Source organism: Gouania willdenowi, chromosome 4 (assembly GCF_900634775.1).
Source record: "Gouania willdenowi chromosome 4, fGouWil2.1, whole genome shotgun sequence".
In the NCBI taxonomy this organism is placed as follows: domain Eukaryota; kingdom Metazoa; phylum Chordata; class Actinopteri; order Blenniiformes; family Gobiesocidae; genus Gouania; species Gouania willdenowi.
This window is the reverse complement of record NC_041047.1, coordinates 8563736-8580557: the sequence shown is the minus strand read 5'-3', so window position 1 is coordinate 8580557 and position 16822 is coordinate 8563736. Positions and strand designations below refer to the sequence as shown.

The 16822-nt window shown below is 40.4% G+C and overlaps 2 protein-coding genes across 2 annotated transcripts; both read right to left on the bottom strand.

Annotated features, from left to right (window-relative positions):
• Nucleotides 1–3939: 3939 nt before the first annotated feature.
• On the bottom strand, nucleotides 3940–8709 carry LOC114461662 (mucin-2-like). The gene is made up of 3 exons (XM_028443909.1): nucleotides 8624–8709; nucleotides 4216–7381; nucleotides 3940–3970 (listed from the first exon to the last, which is right to left on the bottom strand). The coding sequence occupies exons 2-3, from the start codon at nucleotides 7143–7145 to the stop codon at nucleotides 3940–3942; spliced, it is 2961 nt and encodes a 986-aa protein (XP_028299710.1). The 5' UTR covers nucleotides 7146–7381; nucleotides 8624–8709.
• A 2889-nt stretch (nucleotides 8710–11598) lies between these two features.
• On the bottom strand, nucleotides 11599–16582 carry LOC114461661 (mucin-2-like). The gene is made up of 2 exons (XM_028443907.1): nucleotides 11998–16582; nucleotides 11599–11647 (listed from the first exon to the last, which is right to left on the bottom strand). Exons 1-2 carry the CDS (start codon nucleotides 16431–16433, stop codon nucleotides 11599–11601), a joined length of 4485 nt encoding a protein of 1494 aa, XP_028299708.1. The 5' UTR covers nucleotides 16434–16582.
• Between the last annotated feature and the right edge of the window lie 240 nt (nucleotides 16583–16822).

Here is a 16822-nt window from a genome sequence, read left to right as displayed (position 1 = left end):
TGTCCCCAAATGTAGTTATACACTTTTGTAATGATACATGAACAATAATAATTTATGGACCACCAACCTACGGTTCACAGGTCCCAGGACCCCAGTTTCAGAACCATTGACTTATACACAAATCAGAAATAATATTGGTTAAAAGTGGCCAAAAGGCTTCAAACAAATTGTCAATATTGGAACAATTAGTTTAAACTGGTAAATAATGCATAACAAATCGTGAATGTAGTTAAATTGGTATGAGAACTTTCCATTAGTTTACAAAATAATTTTCACTAAGGTAATTAAGAAACAGTAGTACAGTTATATACAGTCATCTGTGTATTATTTTCAACCAGCTTACCTGCCAAACAAAGCAGTCATTAACAGGAGCTCCTTGGTATGGCTCACTCACCTCTGCTCATCACATTACTGACTGACTTCTTCTTGTGTCTGCTACTGATGCATAACAACAAGTGCCCTCTGCTGGTAAAAGTGAATATTGTCTGATACCTTGTTAAACACACTTACTAAATAAAATTAATGGGGCGGGGAAACAGTTTTAATGTCCATTTTACCACCTAGTGCCACACATACATTTAGTTTTTCATTATTTCTGCCCGTTTTGTTTTGTTTACTCTTTGCCAGGAGATGAAGCAGTAGCAGCGCCAGAAAACTGGATGGTGGTTATGATACCAACAAATCTTTCTCCATATAAGTTATAACTGACGTTCTCCTGTGTTATATTCAGGAGCCCCTTACTACAATGCAGGTAGAAGATGAGGAGGTCCACTGCCAGTAAAAACATTGATAATGGTGGACATTGAAAAGCATGATTGACCAGAAAGTATGATTTTCAGGATTTTTTTTTTAATATAATTTTCATCCCAGAACATTAGATATAATTCATTGGTAAAATAATAGATACAGATCCATATAATATGTAGTATATTAATATCAACATATGATATCACCAAGCAAGCACTTCATGAGAAAAGTCAGTTATTTTCATAAAGTAAGACAATCATCATTAAATTGTAGTTTTGTGCAATTAGATCATCATTGTATTTTGCACGAGACAACTTCAAACAAGTAAATAAGTGAATAAAAGCTGGAGTAAATCATCATGTTAATCAACAGGATTTAAAACACAGGAGTGTTTTTGACTGCTTAGGTCCTTCCACAAAAATATACTTTGAAATTTATTTATTACTAATCTCATGTATTTACATAAAATCTAATCATATATGTTTGTAAGCTTTTAACTTTCACCCGAAAAGCTGTAGTTTAACCACATTGCACTTTAGCAACAGTTATCCTTGGTGGTGTCATGATGCCGGATGAAGAACGTAGTGTAAATGGTAGTGAAGGTGCTCATTTGAGGCTGGGAGGAGTAGCCTACAGTATTTTACTACATTCAGAGGATGATGGTGGAGAAACGGATGTTAGTCATGGCACTGCTCAAGTTGGCACAAAAAAAGTTGGTCTTGTCAGTGAAACAGCAAAAGTAGTCAGTACATAAGTAGTTATTATTGCTACAGCACAATACATGCTCTTGTTGAAGCTGCAACAACTTTGTCTTTAAAGCCATTGTAGAAGTATTATTACTATGAGTTAAGGGATAGGAGGTGACGCTGGCAGTTGTCTATTGGCATATCGGGGTACTGTTGCAAATGATGCTGGGTGTAATTTAAATGTTGTTGGACTTGGTGGAGCAATTCAAACTGTTGGTCATGCCAAAGCTCCAGTTTCTGTTGACGGTCTAATGAAAGATTGGGTTGGGAAAGGCAAAGCTGTATGCCTTGTTGGTATGGCGATGGATGTAGCTGGTCAAGTAGAAGTTGGTGGTGATTTAGCAGTACATAATGTTGACAGTGCAGTAGTGCTTGGTTTGAGTCGTTACATGGTAGGTTTTGTTGGTCGAGTAACAGATGCTGTTGATGTATAAGGAGTTGTTGGTGCATTTGAAGCAAGAGCAGCAGTCCTGGATCTTCAGAGAGAACTTCTTCAATGTGAGATGCATGTATTTGTAGTTCATTGAGCATTTGAAATAATTCTTGACACAATTCTTTATGTAATGTTGCAGCAACTGAAACATTTTCAGGTAGTGCATCAAAACAGTCTGCAAGATTTTCTGTCACATCCACATCTTCAAGTGTTGGTATTTGTAGGTGTCCTGGTTCAAAGTATGGAATGTAATTTTGCTTTTGGTTGTAGTACGGATTCAAGAGATTATTTTGACAGCCAAGCAAATGTTGCATGGGGTGATATTGCAGCAGTTGTTGTTGATAAAGATCCAAATGTTCCTGGACCTTATAAAACATCATATTTTGTTGATCGTGCCAAAACAATAGTTGTTGTTCTTGGTACGGGGACAGATTTGACTGATAACTGCAGAGCTGCATCATGTTAGACTGAGGATTCGTAGACTTTAACTTGTAGAGCAGTAGTTGGTGGTGATTTAGAAGTACATGATGTTGGCAGTGCAACAATGGTTGGTTTGAGTCATTACATGGTAGGTTTTGTTGTTCGAGTAACAGATGCTGTTGATGTATAAGGAGTTGTTGGTGCATTTGAAGCAAGAGCAGCAGTTCTGGATCTTCAGAGAGAACTTCTTCAATGTGAGATGAATGTATTTGTAGTTCGTTGAGCATTTGAGATAATTCTTGACATAGTTCTTTATGTGATGTTGCGGCAACTGAAACATTTTCAGGTAGTGCATCAAAAAAGTCTGCAAAAGTTTCTGTCACATCCACATCTTCAAGTGTTGGTATTTGTAGGTGTCCAGGTTCAAAGTATGGAATGTAATTTTGCTTTTGGTTGTAGTACGGATTCAAGAGATTATTTTGACAGCCAAGCAAATGTTGCAAGGGGTGATACTGTAGCAGTTGTTGTTGATAAAGATCCAAATGTTCCTGGACCTTGTAAAGCATCATATTTTGTTGATCGTGCCAAAACAATAGTTGCTGTTCTTGGTACGGGGACAGATTTGACTGATAACTGCAGAGCTGCATCATGTTGGACTGAGAATTCATGGAATTTAACTTGGAGAGCAGTAGTTGGTGGTGATTTAAAAGTACATGATGCTGGCAGTGCAACAATGGTTGGTTTGAGTGGTTACATGGCAGGTTTTGTTGTTCGAGTAACAGATGCTGTTGATGTTTAAGGAGTTGTTGGTGCATTTGAAGCAAGAGCAGCAGTTCTGGATCTTCAGAGAGAACTTCTTCAATGTGACATGAATGTATTTGTAGTTCATTGAGCATTTGGGATAATTCTTGACACAATTCTTCATGTGATATTGCTGCAGTTGAATCATTTTCAGGTAATGCAATAATTTTTGTCAGACTGACATCTCCAAGTGATGGTATTTGCACTTGAGAAGTCTGAAAGTATGGGTGGTAATCAAGCTGTTGTTGGTAATAACGATTCATGAGATGGTCATGGCAGCTTTGCAAACTGTGTTGGGGGTGGTACTGCAACAGATGAGACTGATAAATGTCCAAATGTTGCTGAATCTGATGGAGCGTTAGATATTGTTTATGGTGCCAAAACTGCAGTTGTTCTTGAAAGTATGGTGACTGATTAGATTGGTAACCGCAGAGCGCAATATTGTCTAACTGTGGATGTAAAGGATAAAGCTGAGAAAGCAGTAGTTGTTGGTGATTAAGCATCACGTGTTGTTGACAGTGCATTAGTGGTTGATGTTGGTGGTAAATTGGCAGTTGCTGTTGTAGGAATAGTAATTGCTGTTGCTGATGTAGCAGCTGTTCATGAATTTGTAGAATCAGAAGTTTTTCTACTTCTTCAAAAATCAGTTTTTTTACCTCGCACATCGCTGTTTCAAAATGGTTCAACAATTGGGACAATTCGTGACAAATATTTTGTGTTTCTTCAGTTTTGCTGATAGAAGTGGTTGTTCTTGTATGAGGTGTAACTGCTACTTTTGCTGTAGTTGGTTCTTCAATTCCTTGAGTAGTAGTAGTAGTAGTAACTGGTGGAGGTACATTGAGTCTTAGCTCATCATCATTGGCTACAGTTGACTCTGAGGTAGGAACTGTAAAACTAGATGTAGTTTGTTCAGGTGTAGGTGTTGTTAGCTCACCGGTAGTTGTCGTAGTTGTAGTCAATGTTGTCGGCTTGATAGAAGTAGTAGTTGGTTCAGGTGTAGTTGTTGTATATGTTGTGGTAGTTTGTTCAGGTGTTGTGGTAGTTAATTCAGGGGTAGTAGTTGTTGGCTTATTAGTAGTAGTAGTTGGTTCAGGTGTAGTTGTTGTATAAGTAGTGGTAGTTTGTTCAGGTGTTGTGGTGGTTATTTCAGGGGTAGTAGTTGGCTCAATGGTAGTAGTAGTAGTTGGTTCAGGTGAAGTAGTTGATGGCACCATGGTAGTGGATGAAGTTTGCTCGGCTGTTGTAGTTTGTGCAGTAGTAGTTGATGTTAATTCAGTAGTGGTAGTTAGTTCAGGGGTAGTAGATGGCTCACTGGTTGTGGTCGTAGTTATAACAGTTGTAGTCAATGTTGTTGGCTCATTAGTATTAGTAGTTGGTTCAGGTGTAGTTGTTGTATAAGTTGTGGTAGTTTGTTCAGGTGTTGTGGTAGTTATTTCAGGGGTCGTAGTTGTTGGCTCATTAGTAGTAGTAGTTGGTTCAGGTGTAGTTGTTGTATAAGTAGTGGTAGTTTGTTCAGGTGTTGTGGTGGTTGTTTCAGGGGTAGTAGTTGGCTCACTGGTAGTAGTAGTAGTTGGTTCAGGTGAAGTAGATGTTGGCACCATGGTAGTGGATGTAGTTTGCTCGGCTGTTGTAGTTTGTGCAGTAATAGTGGATGTTAATTCAGTAGTGGTAGTTAATTCAGGGGTAGTAGTTGGCTCACTGGTCGTGGTCGTAGTTATAACAGTTGTACTCAATGTTGTTGGCTCATTAGTAGTAGTAGTAACTGGTGAAGGTACATTGAGTCTTAGCTCATCATCATTGGCTACAGTTGACTCTGAGGTAGGAACTGTAAAACTAGATGTAGTTTGTTCAGGTGTAGGTGATGTTAGCTCACCGGTAGTTGTCATAGTTGTAGTCAATGTTGTCGGCTTGATAGAAATAGTAGTTGGTTCAGGTGTAGTTGTTGTATAAGTAGTTGTAGTTTGTTCAGGTGTTGTAGTTTGTTCAGTAGTGGTTGATGTTATTTCAGTAGTGGTCATTATTTCAGGCGTCGTAGTTGGCTCACTGGTAGTGATCGTAGTTATAACAGTTGTCGTCAATGTTGTTGGCACATTAGTAGAAGTAGATGTTTCAGGTGTAGTCGTTGTTGACACCATGGTAGAGGATGTTGTTTGTTCAGCTGTTGTAGTTTGTGCAGTAGTAGTTGTTGATAATTCAGTAGTGGTGGTTATTTCAGGGGTAGTTGTTGGCTCACTGGTAGTGGTCGTAGTAATAACAGTGGTAGTCAATGTTGTTGGCTCATTAGTAGTAGTAATAGGTTCAGGTGTAGTTGTTGTATAAGTAGTGGTAGTTTGTTCAGGTGTTGTGGTAGTTATTTCAGGGGTAGTAGTTGGCTCACTGGTAGTAGTAGTAGTTGGTTCAGGTGAAGTAGTTGTTGGCACCATGGTAGTAGATGTAGTTTGTTCGGCTGTTGTAGTTTGTGCAGTTGATGTTAATTCAGTAGTAGTAGTTGGCTCACTGGTCGTGGTCGTAGTTATAACAGTTGTAGTCAATGTTGTTGGCTCATTAGTAGTAGTAGTTGGTTCAGGTGTAGTTGTTGTATAAGTTGTGGTAGTTTGTTCAGGTGTAATTGTTGTATAAGTTGTGGTAGTTTGTTCAGGTGTTGTGGTAGTTATTTCAGGGGTAGTAGTTGTTGTCCCATTACCAGAAGTAGTTGGTTCAGGTGTAGTTGTTGTATAAGTAGTGGTAGTTTGTTCAGGTGTTGTGGTAGTTATTTCAGGGGTAGTAGTTGTTGTTGGCTCATTAGTAGTAGTAGTTGGTTCAGGTGTAGTTGTTGTATAAGTAGTGGTAGTTTGTTCAGGTGTTGTGGTAGTTATTTCAGGGGTAGTAGTTGGCTCACTGGTAGTAGTTGGTTCAGGTGAAGTAGTTGTTGGCACCATGGTAGTGGATGTAGTTTGTACGGCTGTTGTAGTTTGTGCAGTAGTAGTTGATGTTAATTCAGTAGTAGTAGTTGGCTCACTGGTAGTGGTCGTAGTTATAACAGTTGTAGTCAATGTTGTTGGCTCATTAGTAGTAGTAGTTGGTTCAGGTGTAGTTGTTGTATAAGTTGTGGTAGTTTGTTCAGGTGTAATTGTTGTATAAGTTGTGGTAGTTTGTTCAGGTGTTGTGGTAGTTATTTCAGGGGTAGTAGTTGTTGTCCCATTACCAGAAGTAGTTGCTTCAGGTGTAGTTGTTGTATAAGTAGTGGTAGTTTGTTCAGGTGTTGTGGTAGTTATTTCTGGGGTAGTAGTTGGCTCACTGGTAGTAGTAGTAGTTGGTTCAGGTGAAGTAGTTGTTGGCACCATGGTAGTAGATGTAGTTTGTTCGGCTGTTGTAGTTTGTGCAGTTGTAGTTGATGTTAATTCAGTAGTAGTAGTTGGCTCACTGGTCGTGGTCGTAGTTATAACAGTTGTAGTCAATGTTGTTGGCTCATTAGTAGTAGTAGTTGGTTCAAGTGTAGTTGTTGTATAAGTAGTGGTAGTTTGTTCAGGTGTTGTGGTAGTTATTTCAGGGGTAGTAGTTGGCTCACTGGTTGTAGTAGTAGTTGGTTCAGGTGAAGTAGTTGTTGGCACCATGGTAGTAGATGTAGTTTGTTCGGCTGTTGTAGTTTGTGCAGTTGTAGTTGATGTTAATTCAGTAGTAGTAGTTGGCTCACTGGTCGTGGTCGTAGTTATAACAGTTGTAGTCAATGTTGTTGGCTCATTAGTAGTAGTAGTTGGTTCAGGTGTAGTTGTTGTATAAGTTGTGGTAGTTTGTTCAGGTGTAGTTGTTGTATAAGTTGTGGTAGTTTGTTCAGGTGTTGTGGTAGTTATTTCAGGGGTAGTAGTTGTTGGCTCATTAGTAGTAGTAGTTGGTTCAGGTGTAGTTGTTGTATAAGTAGTGGTAGTTTGTTCAGGTGTTGTGGTAGTTATTTCAGGGGTAGTAGTTGGCTCACTGGTAGTAGTAGTAGTTGGTTCAGGTGAAGTAGTTGTTGGCACCATGGTAGTGGATGTAGTTTGTACGGCTGTTGTAGTTTGTGCAGTAGTAGTTGATGTTAATTCAGTAGTGGTAGGTAATCCAGGGGTAGTAGTTGGCTCACTGGTCGTGGTCGTACTTATAACAGTTGTAGTCAATGTTGTTGGCTCATTAGTAGTAGTAGTTGATTCAGGTGTAGTTGTTGTATAAGTAGTGGTAGTTTGTTCAGGTGTGGTGGTAGTTATTTCAGGGGTAGTAGTTGGCTCACTGGTAGTAGTAGTAGTTGGTTCAGGTGAAGTAGTTGTTGGCACCATGGTAGTAGATGTAGTTTGTTCGGCTGTTGTAGTTTGTGCAGTTGATGTTAATTCAGTAGTAGTAGTTGGCTCACTGGTCGTGGTCGTAGTTATAACAGTTGTAGTCAATGTTGTTGGCTCATTAGTAGTAGTAGTTGGTTCAGGTGTAGTTGTTGTATAAGTAGTGGTAGTTTGTTCAGGTGTTGTGGTAGTTATTTCAGGGGTCGTAGTTGGCTCACTGGTAGTAGTAGTAGTTGGTTCAGGTGAAGTAGTTGTTGGCACCATGGTAGTAGATGTAGTTTGTTCGGCTGTTGTAGTTTGTGCAGTTGTAGTTGATGTTAATTCAGTAGTAGTAGTTGGCTCACTGGTCGTGGTCGTTGTTATAACAGTTGTAGTCAATGTTGTTGGTTCATTAGTAGTAGTAGTTGGTTCAGGTGTAGTTGTTGTATAAGTAGTGGTAGTTTGTTCAGGTGTTGTGGTAGTTATTTCAGGGGTAGTAGTTGGCTCACTGGTTGTAGTAGTAGTTGGTTCAGGTGAAGTAGTTGTTGGCACCATGGTAGTAGATGTAGTTTGTTCGGCTGTTGTAGTTTGTGCAGTTGTAGTTGATGTTAATTCAGTAGTAGTAGTTGGCTCACTGGTCGTGGTCGTAGTTATAACAGTTGTAGTCAATGTTGTTGGCTCATTAGTAGTAGTAGTTGGTTCAGGTGTAGTTGTTGTATAAGTTGTGGTAGTTTGTTCAGGTGTAGTTGTTGTATAAGTTGTGGTAGTTTGTTCAGGTGTTGTGGTAGTTATTTCAGGGGTAGTAGTTGTTGGCTCATTAGTAGTAGTAGTTGGTTCAGGTGTAGTTGTTGTATAAGTAGTGGTAGTTTGTTCAGGTGTTGTGGTAGTTATTTCAGGGGTAGTAGTTGGCTCACTGGTTGTAGTAGTAGTTGGTTCAGGTGAAGTAGTTGTTGGCACCATGGTAGTAGATGTAGTTTGTTCGGCTGTTGTAGTTTGTGCAGTTGTAGTTGATGTTAATTCAGTAGTAGTAGTTGGCTCACTGGTCGTGGTCATAGTTATAACAGTTGTAGTCAATGTTGTTGGCTCATTAGTAGTAGTAGTTGGTTCAGGTGTAGTTGTTGTATAAGTTGTGGTAGTTTGTTCAGGTGTAGTTGTTGTATAAGTTGTGGTAGTTTGTTCAGGTGTTGTGGTAGTTATTTCAGGGGTAGTAGTTGTTGGCTCATTAGTAGTAGTAGTTGGTTCAGGTGTAGTTGTTGTATAAGTAGTGGTAGTTTGTTCAGGTGTTGTGGTAGTTATTTCAGGGGTAGTAGTTGGCTCACTGGTAGTAGTAGTAGTAGTTGGTTCAGGTGAAGTAGTTGTTGGCACCATGGTAGTGGATGTAGTTTGTACGGCTGTTGTAGTTTGTGCAGTAGTAGTTGATGTTAATTCAGTAGTGGTAGGTAATCCAGGGGTAGTAGTTGGCTCACTGGTCGTGGTCGTACTTATAACAGTTGTAGTCAATGTTGTTGGCTCATTAGTAGTAGTAGTTGATTCAGGTGTAGTTGTTGTATAAGTAGTGGTAGTTTGTTCAGGTGTGGTGGTAGTTATTTCAGGGGTAGTAGTTGGCTCACTGGTAGTAGTAGTAGTTGGTTCAGGTGAAGTAGTTGTTGGCACCATGGTAGTAGATGTAGTTTGTTCGGCTGTTGTAGTTTGTGCAGTTGATGTTAATTCAGTAGTAGTAGTTGGCTCACTGGTCGTGGTCGTAGTTATAACAGTTGTAGTCAATGTTGTTGGCTCATTAGTAGTAGTAGTTGGTTCAGGTGTAGTTGTTGTATAAGTAGTGGTAGTTTGTTCAGGTGTTGTGGTAGTTATTTCAGGGGTCGTAGTTGGCTCACTGGTAGTAGTAGTAGTTGGTTCAGGTGAAGTAGTTGTTGGCACCATGGTAGTAGATGTAGTTTGTTCGGCTGTTGTAGTTTGTGCAGTTGTAGTTGATGTTAATTCAGTAGTAGTAGTTGGCTCACTGGTCGTGGTCGTTGTTATAACAGTTGTAGTCAATGTTGTTGGTTCATTAGTAGTAGTAGTTGGTTCAGGTGTAGTTGTTGTATAAGTAGTGGTAGTTTGTTCAGATGTTGTGGTAGTTATTTCAGGGGTAGTAGTTGGCTCACTGGTAGTAGTAGTAGTTGGTTCAGGTGAAGTAGTTGTTGGCACCATGGTAGTAGATGTAGTTTGTTCGGCTGTTGTAGTTTGTGCAGTTGTAGTTGATGTTAATTCAGTAGTAGTAGTTGGCTCACTGGTCGTGGTCGTAGTTATAACAGTTGTAGTCAATGTTGTTGGCTCATTAGTAGTAGTAGTTGGTTCAGGTGTAGTTGTTGTATAAGTTGTGGTAGTTTGTTCAGGTGTTGTGGTAGTTATTTCAGGGGTAGTAGTTGTTGTTGGCTCATTAGTAGTAGTAGTTGGTTCAGGTGTAGTTGTTGTATAAGTAGTGGTAGTTTGTTCAGGTGTTGTTGTAGTTATTTTAGGGGTAGTAGTTGGCTCACTGGTTGTAGTAGTAGTTGGTTCAGGTGAAGTAGTTGTTGGCACCATGGTAGTAGATGTAGTTTGTTCAGCTGTTGTAGTTTGTGCAGTTGTAGTTGATGTTAATTCAGTAGTAGTAGTTGGCTCACTGGTCGTGGTCGTAGTTATAACAGTTGTAGTCAATGTTGTTGGCTCATTAGTAGTAGTAGTTGGTTCAGGTGTAGTTGTTGTATAAGTTGTGGTAGTTTGTTCAGGTGTTGTGGTAGTTATTTCAGTGGTAGTAGTTGGCTCACTGGTGGTAGTAGTAGTTGGTTCAGGTGAAGTAGTTGTTGGCACCATCGTAGTGGATGTAGTTTGTTCGGCTGTTGTAGTTTGTGCAGTAGTAGTTGATGTTAATTCAGTAGTGGTAGTTAATACAGGGGTAGTAGTTGGCTCACTGGTCGTAGTCGTAGTTATAACAGTTGTAGTCAATGTTGTTGGCTCATTAGTAGTAGTAGTTGGTTCAGGTGTAGTTGTTGTAGTTAGTTCAGGTGTTGTAGTTTGTGCAGTAGTAGTAGTTGGTTCAGGTGTAGTTGTTGCATAAGTTGTGGTCGTTTGTTCAGGTGTTGTGGTCGTTATTTCAGGGGTAGTAGTTGGCTCACTGGTCGTGGTCGTAGTCATAACAGTTGTAGTCATTGTTGTTGGCTCATTAGTAGTAGTAGTTGGTTCAGGTGTAGTTGTTGTAGTTAGTTCAGGTGTTGTAGTTTGTGCAGTAGTAGTAGTTGGTTCAGGTGTAGTTGTTGTATAAGTTGTGGTAGTTTGTTCAGGTGTTGAAGTTTGTGCAGTAGTAGTAGTTGGTTCAGGTGTAGTTGTTGCATAAGTTGTGGTCGTTTGTTCAGGTGTTGTGGTCGTTATTTCAGGGGTAGTAGTTGGCTCACTGGTCGTGGTCGTAGTCATAACAGTTGTAGTCAATGTTGTTGGCTCATTAGTAGTAGTAGTTGGTTCAGGTGTAGTTGTTGTAGTTAGTTCAGGTGTTGTAGTTTGTGCAGTAGTAGTAGTTGGTTCAGGTGTAGTTGTTGTATAAGTTGTGGTAGTTTGTTCAGGTGTTGTGGTAGTTATTTCAGGGGTAGTAGTTGGCTCACTGGTAGTAGTAGTAGTTGGTTCAGGTGAAGTAGTTGTTGGCACCATGGTAGTGGATGTAGTTTGTTCGGCTGTTGTAGTTTGTGCAGTAGTAGTTGATGTTAATTCAGTAGTGGTAGTTAATTCAGGGGTAGTAGTTGGCTCACTGGTCGTGGTCGTAGTTATAACAGTTGTAGTCAATGTTGTTGGCTCATTAGTAGTAGTAGTTGGTTCAGGTGTAGTTGTTGTAGTTAGTTCAGGTGTTGTAGTTTGTTCAGTAGTAGTAGTTGGTTCAGGTGTAGTTGTTGCATAAGTTGTGGTCGTTTGTTCAGGTGTTGTGGTTGTTATTTCAGGGGTAGTAGTTGGCTCACTGGTCGTGGTCGTAGTCATAACAGTTGTAGTCAATGTTGTTGGCTCATTAGTAGTAGTAGTTGGTTCAGGTGTAGTTGTTGTAGTTAGTTCAGGTGTTGTAGTTTGTGCAGTAGTAGTAGTTGGTTCAGGTGTAGTTGTTGTATAAGTTGTGGTAGTTTGTTCAGGTGTTGTGGTAGTTATTTCAGTGGTAGTAGTTGGCTCACTGGTGGTAGTAGTAGTTGGTTCAGGTGAAGTAGTTGTTGGCACCATCGTAGTGGATGTAGTTTGTTCGGCTGTTGTAGTTTGTGCAGTAGTAGTTGATGTTAATTCAGTAGTGGTAGTTAATACAGGGGTAGTAGTTGGCTCACTGGTCGTAGTCGTAGTTATAACAGTTGTAGTCAATGTTGTTGGCTCATTAGTAGTAGTAGTTGGTTCAGGTGTAGTTGTTGTAGTTAGTTCAGGTGTTGTAGTTTGTGCAGTAGTAGTAGTTGGTTCAGGTGTAGTTGTTGCATAAGTTGTGGTCGTTTGTTCAGGTGTTGTGGTCGTTATTTCAGGGGTAGTAGTTGGCTCACTGGTCGTGGTCGTAGTCATAACAGTTGTAGTCATTGTTGTTGGCTCATTAGTAGTAGTAGTTGGTTCAGGTGTAGTTGTTGTAGTTAGTTCAGGTGTTGTAGTTTGTGCAGTAGTAGTAGTTGGTTCAGGTGTAGTTGTTGTATAAGTTGTGGTAGTTTGTTCAGGTGTTGAAGTTTGTGCAGTAGTAGTAGTTGGTTCAGGTGTAGTTGTTGCATAAGTTGTGGTCGTTTGTTCAGGTGTTGTGGTCGTTATTTCAGGGGTAGTAGTTGGCTCACTGGTCGTGGTCGTAGTCATAACAGTTGTAGTCAATGTTGTTGGCTCATTAGTAGTAGTAGTTGGTTCAGGTGTAGTTGTTGTAGTTAGTTCAGGTGTTGTAGTTTGTGCAGTAGTAGTAGTTGGTTCAGGTGTAGTTGTTGTATAAGTTGTGGTAGTTTGTTCAGGTGTTGAAGTTTGTGCAGTAGTAGTAGTTGGTTCAGGTGTAGTTGTTGCATAAGTTGTGGTCGTTTGTTCAGGTGTTGTGGTCGTTATTTCAGGGGTAGTAGTTGGCTCACTGGTCGTGGTCGTAGTCATAACAGTTGTAGTCAATGTTGTTGGCTCATTAGTAGTAGTAGTTGGTTCAGGTGTAGTTGTTGTAGTTAGTTCAGGTGTTGTAGTTTGTGCAGTAGTAGTAGTTGGTTCAGGTGTAGTTGTTGTATAAGTTGTGGTAGTTTGTTCAGGTGTTGTGGTAGTTATTTCAGGGGTAGTAGTTGGCTCACTGGTAGTAGTAGTAGTTGGTTCAGGTGATGTAGTTGTTGGCACCATGGTAGTGGATGTAGTTTGTTCGGCTGTTGTAGTTTGTGCAGTAGTAGTTGATGTTAATTCAGTAGTGGTAGTTAATTCAGGGGTAGTAGTTGGCTCACTGGTCGTGGTCGTAGTTATAACAGTTGTAGTCAATGTTGTTGGCTCATTAGTAGTAGTAGTTGGTTCAGGTGTAGTTGTTGTAGTTAGTTCAGGTGTTGTAGTTTGTGCAGTAGTAGTAGTTGGTTCAGGTGTAGTTGTTGCATAAGTTGTGGTCGTTTGTTCAGGTGTTGTGGTTGTTATTTCAGGGGTAGTAGTTGGCTCACTGGTCGTGGTCGTAGTCATAACAGTTGTAGTCAATGTTGTTGGCTCATTAGTAGTAGTAGTTGGTTCAGGTGTAGTTGTTGTAGTTAGTTCAGGTGTTGTAGTTTGTGCAGTAGTAGTAGTTGGTTCAGGTGTAGTTGTTGTATAAGTTGTGGTAGTTTGTTCAGGTGTTGTGGTAGTTATTTCAGGGGTAGTAGTTGGCTCACTGGTAGTAGTAGTAGTTGGTTCAGGTGAAGTAGTTGTTGGCACCATGGTAGTGGATGTAGTTTGTTCGGCTGTTGTAGTTTGTGCAGTAGTAGTTGATGTTAATTCAGTAGTGGTAGTTAATTCAGGGGTAGTAGTTGGCTCACTGGTCGTGGTCGTAGTTATAACAGTTGTAGTCAATGTTGTTGGCTCATTAGTAGTAGTAGTTGGTTCAGGTGTAGTTGTTGTAGTTAGTTCAGGTGTTGTAGTTTGTGCAGTAGTAGTAGTTGGTTCAGGTGTAGTTGTTGCATAAGTTGTGGTCGTTTGGTCAGGTGTTGTGGTCGTTATTTCAGGGGTAGTAGTTGGCTCACTGGTCGTGGTCGTAGTCATAACAGTTGTAGTCAATGTTGTTGGCTCATTAGTAGTAGTAGTTGGTTCAGGTGTAGTTGTTGTAGTTAGTTCAGGTGTTGTAGTTTGTGCAGTAGTAGTAGTTGGTTCAGGTGTAGTTGTTGTATAAGTTGTGGTAGTTTGTTCAGGTGTTGTGGTAGTTATTTCAGGGGTAGTTGTTGGCTCACTGGTAGTAGCAGTAGTTGGTTCAGGTGAAGTAGTTGTTGGCACCATGGTAGTGGATGTAGTTTGTTCGGCTGTTGTAGTTTGTGCAGTAGTAGTTGATGTTAATTCAGTAGTGGTAGTTAATTCAGGGGTAGTAGTTGGCTCACTGGTCGTGGTCGTAGTTATAACAGTTGTAGTCAATGTTGTTGGCTCATTAGTAGTAGTAGTTGGTTCAGGTGTAGTTGTTGTAGTTAGTTCAGGTGTTGTAGTTTGTGCAGTAGTAGTAGTTGGTTCAGGTGTAGTTGTTGCATAAGTTGTGGTCGTTTGTTCAGGTGTTGTGGTCGTTATTTCAGGGGTAGTAGTTGGCTCACTGGTCGTGGTCGTAGTCATAACAGTTGTAGTCAATGTTGTTGGCTCATTAGTAGTAGTAGTTGGTTCAGGTGTAGTTGTTGTAGTTAGTTCAGGTGTTGTAGTTTGTGCAGTAGTAGTAGTTGGTTCAGGTGTAGTTGTTGTATAAGTTGTGGTAGTTTGTTCAGGTGTTGTGGTAGTTATTTCAGGGGTAGTTGTTGGCTCACTGGTAGTAGTAGTAGTTGGTTCAGGTGAAGTAGTTGTTGGCACCATGGTAGTGGATGTAGTTTGTTCGGCTGTTGTAGTTTGTGCAGTAGTAGTTGATGTTAATTCAGTAGTGGTAGTTAATTCAGGGGTAGTAGTTGGCTCACTGGTCGTGGTCGTAGTTATAACAGTTGTAGTCAATGTTGTTGGCTCATTAGTAGTAGTAGTTGGTTCAGGTGTAGTTGTTGTAGTTAGTTCAGGTGTTGTAGTTTGTGCAGTAGTAGTAGTTGGTTCAGGTGTAGTTGTTGCATAAGTTGTGGTCGTTTGTTCAGGTGTTGTGGTCGTTATTTCAGGAGTAGTAGTTGGCTCACTGGTCGTGGTCGTAGTCATAACAGTTGTAGTCAATGTTGTTGGCTCATTAGTAGTAGTAGTTGGTTCAGGTGTAGTTGTTGTAGTTAGTTCAGGTGTTGTAGTTTGTGCAGTAGTAGTAGTTGGTTCAGGTGTAGTTGTTGTATAAGTTGTGGTAGTTTGTTCAGGTGTTGTGGTAGTTATTTCAGGGGTAGTAGTTGGCTCACTGGTAGTAGTAGTAGTTGGTTCAGGTGAAGTAGTTGTTGGCACCATGGTAGTGGATGTAGTTTGTTCGGCTGTTGTAGTTTGTGCAGTAGTAGTTGATGTTAATTCAGTAGTGGTAGTTAATTCAGGGGTAGTAGTTGGCTCACTGGTCGTGGTCGTAGTTATAACAGTTGTAGTCAATGTTGTTGGCTCATTAGTAGTAGTAGTTGGTTCAGGTGTAGTTGTTGTAGTTAGTTCAGGTGTTGTAGTTTGTGCAGTAGTAGTAGTTGGTTCAGGTGTAGTTGTTGTATAAGTTGTGGTAGTTTGTTCAGGTGTTGAAGTTTGTGCAGTAGTAGTAGTTGGTTCAGGTGTAGTTGTTGCATAAGTTGTGGTCGTTTGTTCAGGTGTTGTGGTCGTTATTTCAGGGGTAGTAGTTGGCTCACTGGTCGTGGTCGTAGTCATAACAGTTGTAGTCAATGTTGTTGGCTCATTAGTAGTAGTAGTTGGTTCAGGTGTAGTTGTTGTAGTTACTTCAGGTGTTGTAGTTTGTGCAGTAGTAGTAGTTGGTTCAGGTGTAGTTGTTGTATAAGTTGTGGTAGTTTGTTCAGGTGTTGTGGTAGTTATTTCAGGGGTAGTAGTTGGCTCACTGGTAGTAGTAGTAGTTGGTTCAGGTGAAGTAGTTGTTGGCACCATGGTAGTGGATGTAGTTTGTTCGGCTGTTGTAGTTTGTGCAGTAGTAGTTGATGTTAATTCAGTAGTGGTAGTTAATTCAGGGGTAGTAGTTGGCTCACTGGTCGTGGTCGTAGTTATAACAGTTGTAGTCAATGTTGTTGGCTCATTAGTAGTAGTAGTTGGTTCAGGTGTAGTTGTTGTAGTTAGTTCAGGTGTTGTAGTTTGTGCAGTAGTAGTAGTTGGTTCAGGTGTAGTTGTTGCATAAGTTGTGGTCGTTTGTTCAGGTGTTGTGGTCGTTATTTCAGGAGTAGTAGTTGGCTCACTGGTCGTGGTCGTAGTCATAACAGTTGTAGTCAATGTTGTTGGCTCATTAGTAGTAGTAGTTGGTTCAGGTGTAGTTGTTGTAGTTAGTTCAGGTGTTGTAGTTTGTGCAGTAGTAGTAGTTGGTTCAGGTGTAGTTGTTGTATAAGTTGTGGTAGTTTGTTCAGGTGTTGTGGTAGTTATTTCAGGGGTAGTAGTTGGCTCACTGGTAGTAGTAGTAGTTGGTTCAGGTGAAGTAGTTGTTGGCACCATGGTAGTGGATGTAGTTTGTTCGGCTGTTGTAGTTTGTGCAGTAGTAGTTGATGTTAATTCAGTAGTGGTAGTTAATTCAGGGGTAGTAGTTGGCTCACTGGTCGTGGTTGTAGTTATAACAGTTGTAGTCAATGTTGTTGGCTCATTAGTAGTAGTAGTTGGTTCAGGTGCAGTTGTTGTAGTTAGTTCAGGTGTTGTAGTTTGTGCAGTAGTAGTAGTTGGTTCAGGTGTAGTTGTTGCATAAGTTGTGGTCGTTTGTCCAGGTGTTGTGGTCGTTATTTCAGGGGTAGTAGTTGGCTCACTGGTCGTGGTCGTAGTCATAACAGTTGTAGTCAATGTTGTTGGCTCATTAGTAGTAGTAGTTGGTTCAGGTGTAGTTGTTGTAGTTAGTTCAGGTGTTGTAGTTTGTGCAGTAGTAGTAGTTGGTTCAGGTGTAGTTGTTGTATAAGTTGTGGTAGTTTGTTCAGGTGTTGTGGTTGTTATTTCAGGGGTAGTAGTTGGCTCACTGGTAGTAGTAGTAGTTGGTTCAGGAGAAGTAGTTGTTGGCACCATGGTAGTGGATGTAGTTTGTTCGAGTGTTGTAGTTTGTGCAGTTGTTGTTGATGTTAATTCAGTAGTGGAAGTTAATTCAGGGGTAGTAGTTGGCTCACTGGTCGTGGTCGTAGTTATAAGAGTTGTCGTCAATGTTGTTGGTTCATCAGTAGTAGTAG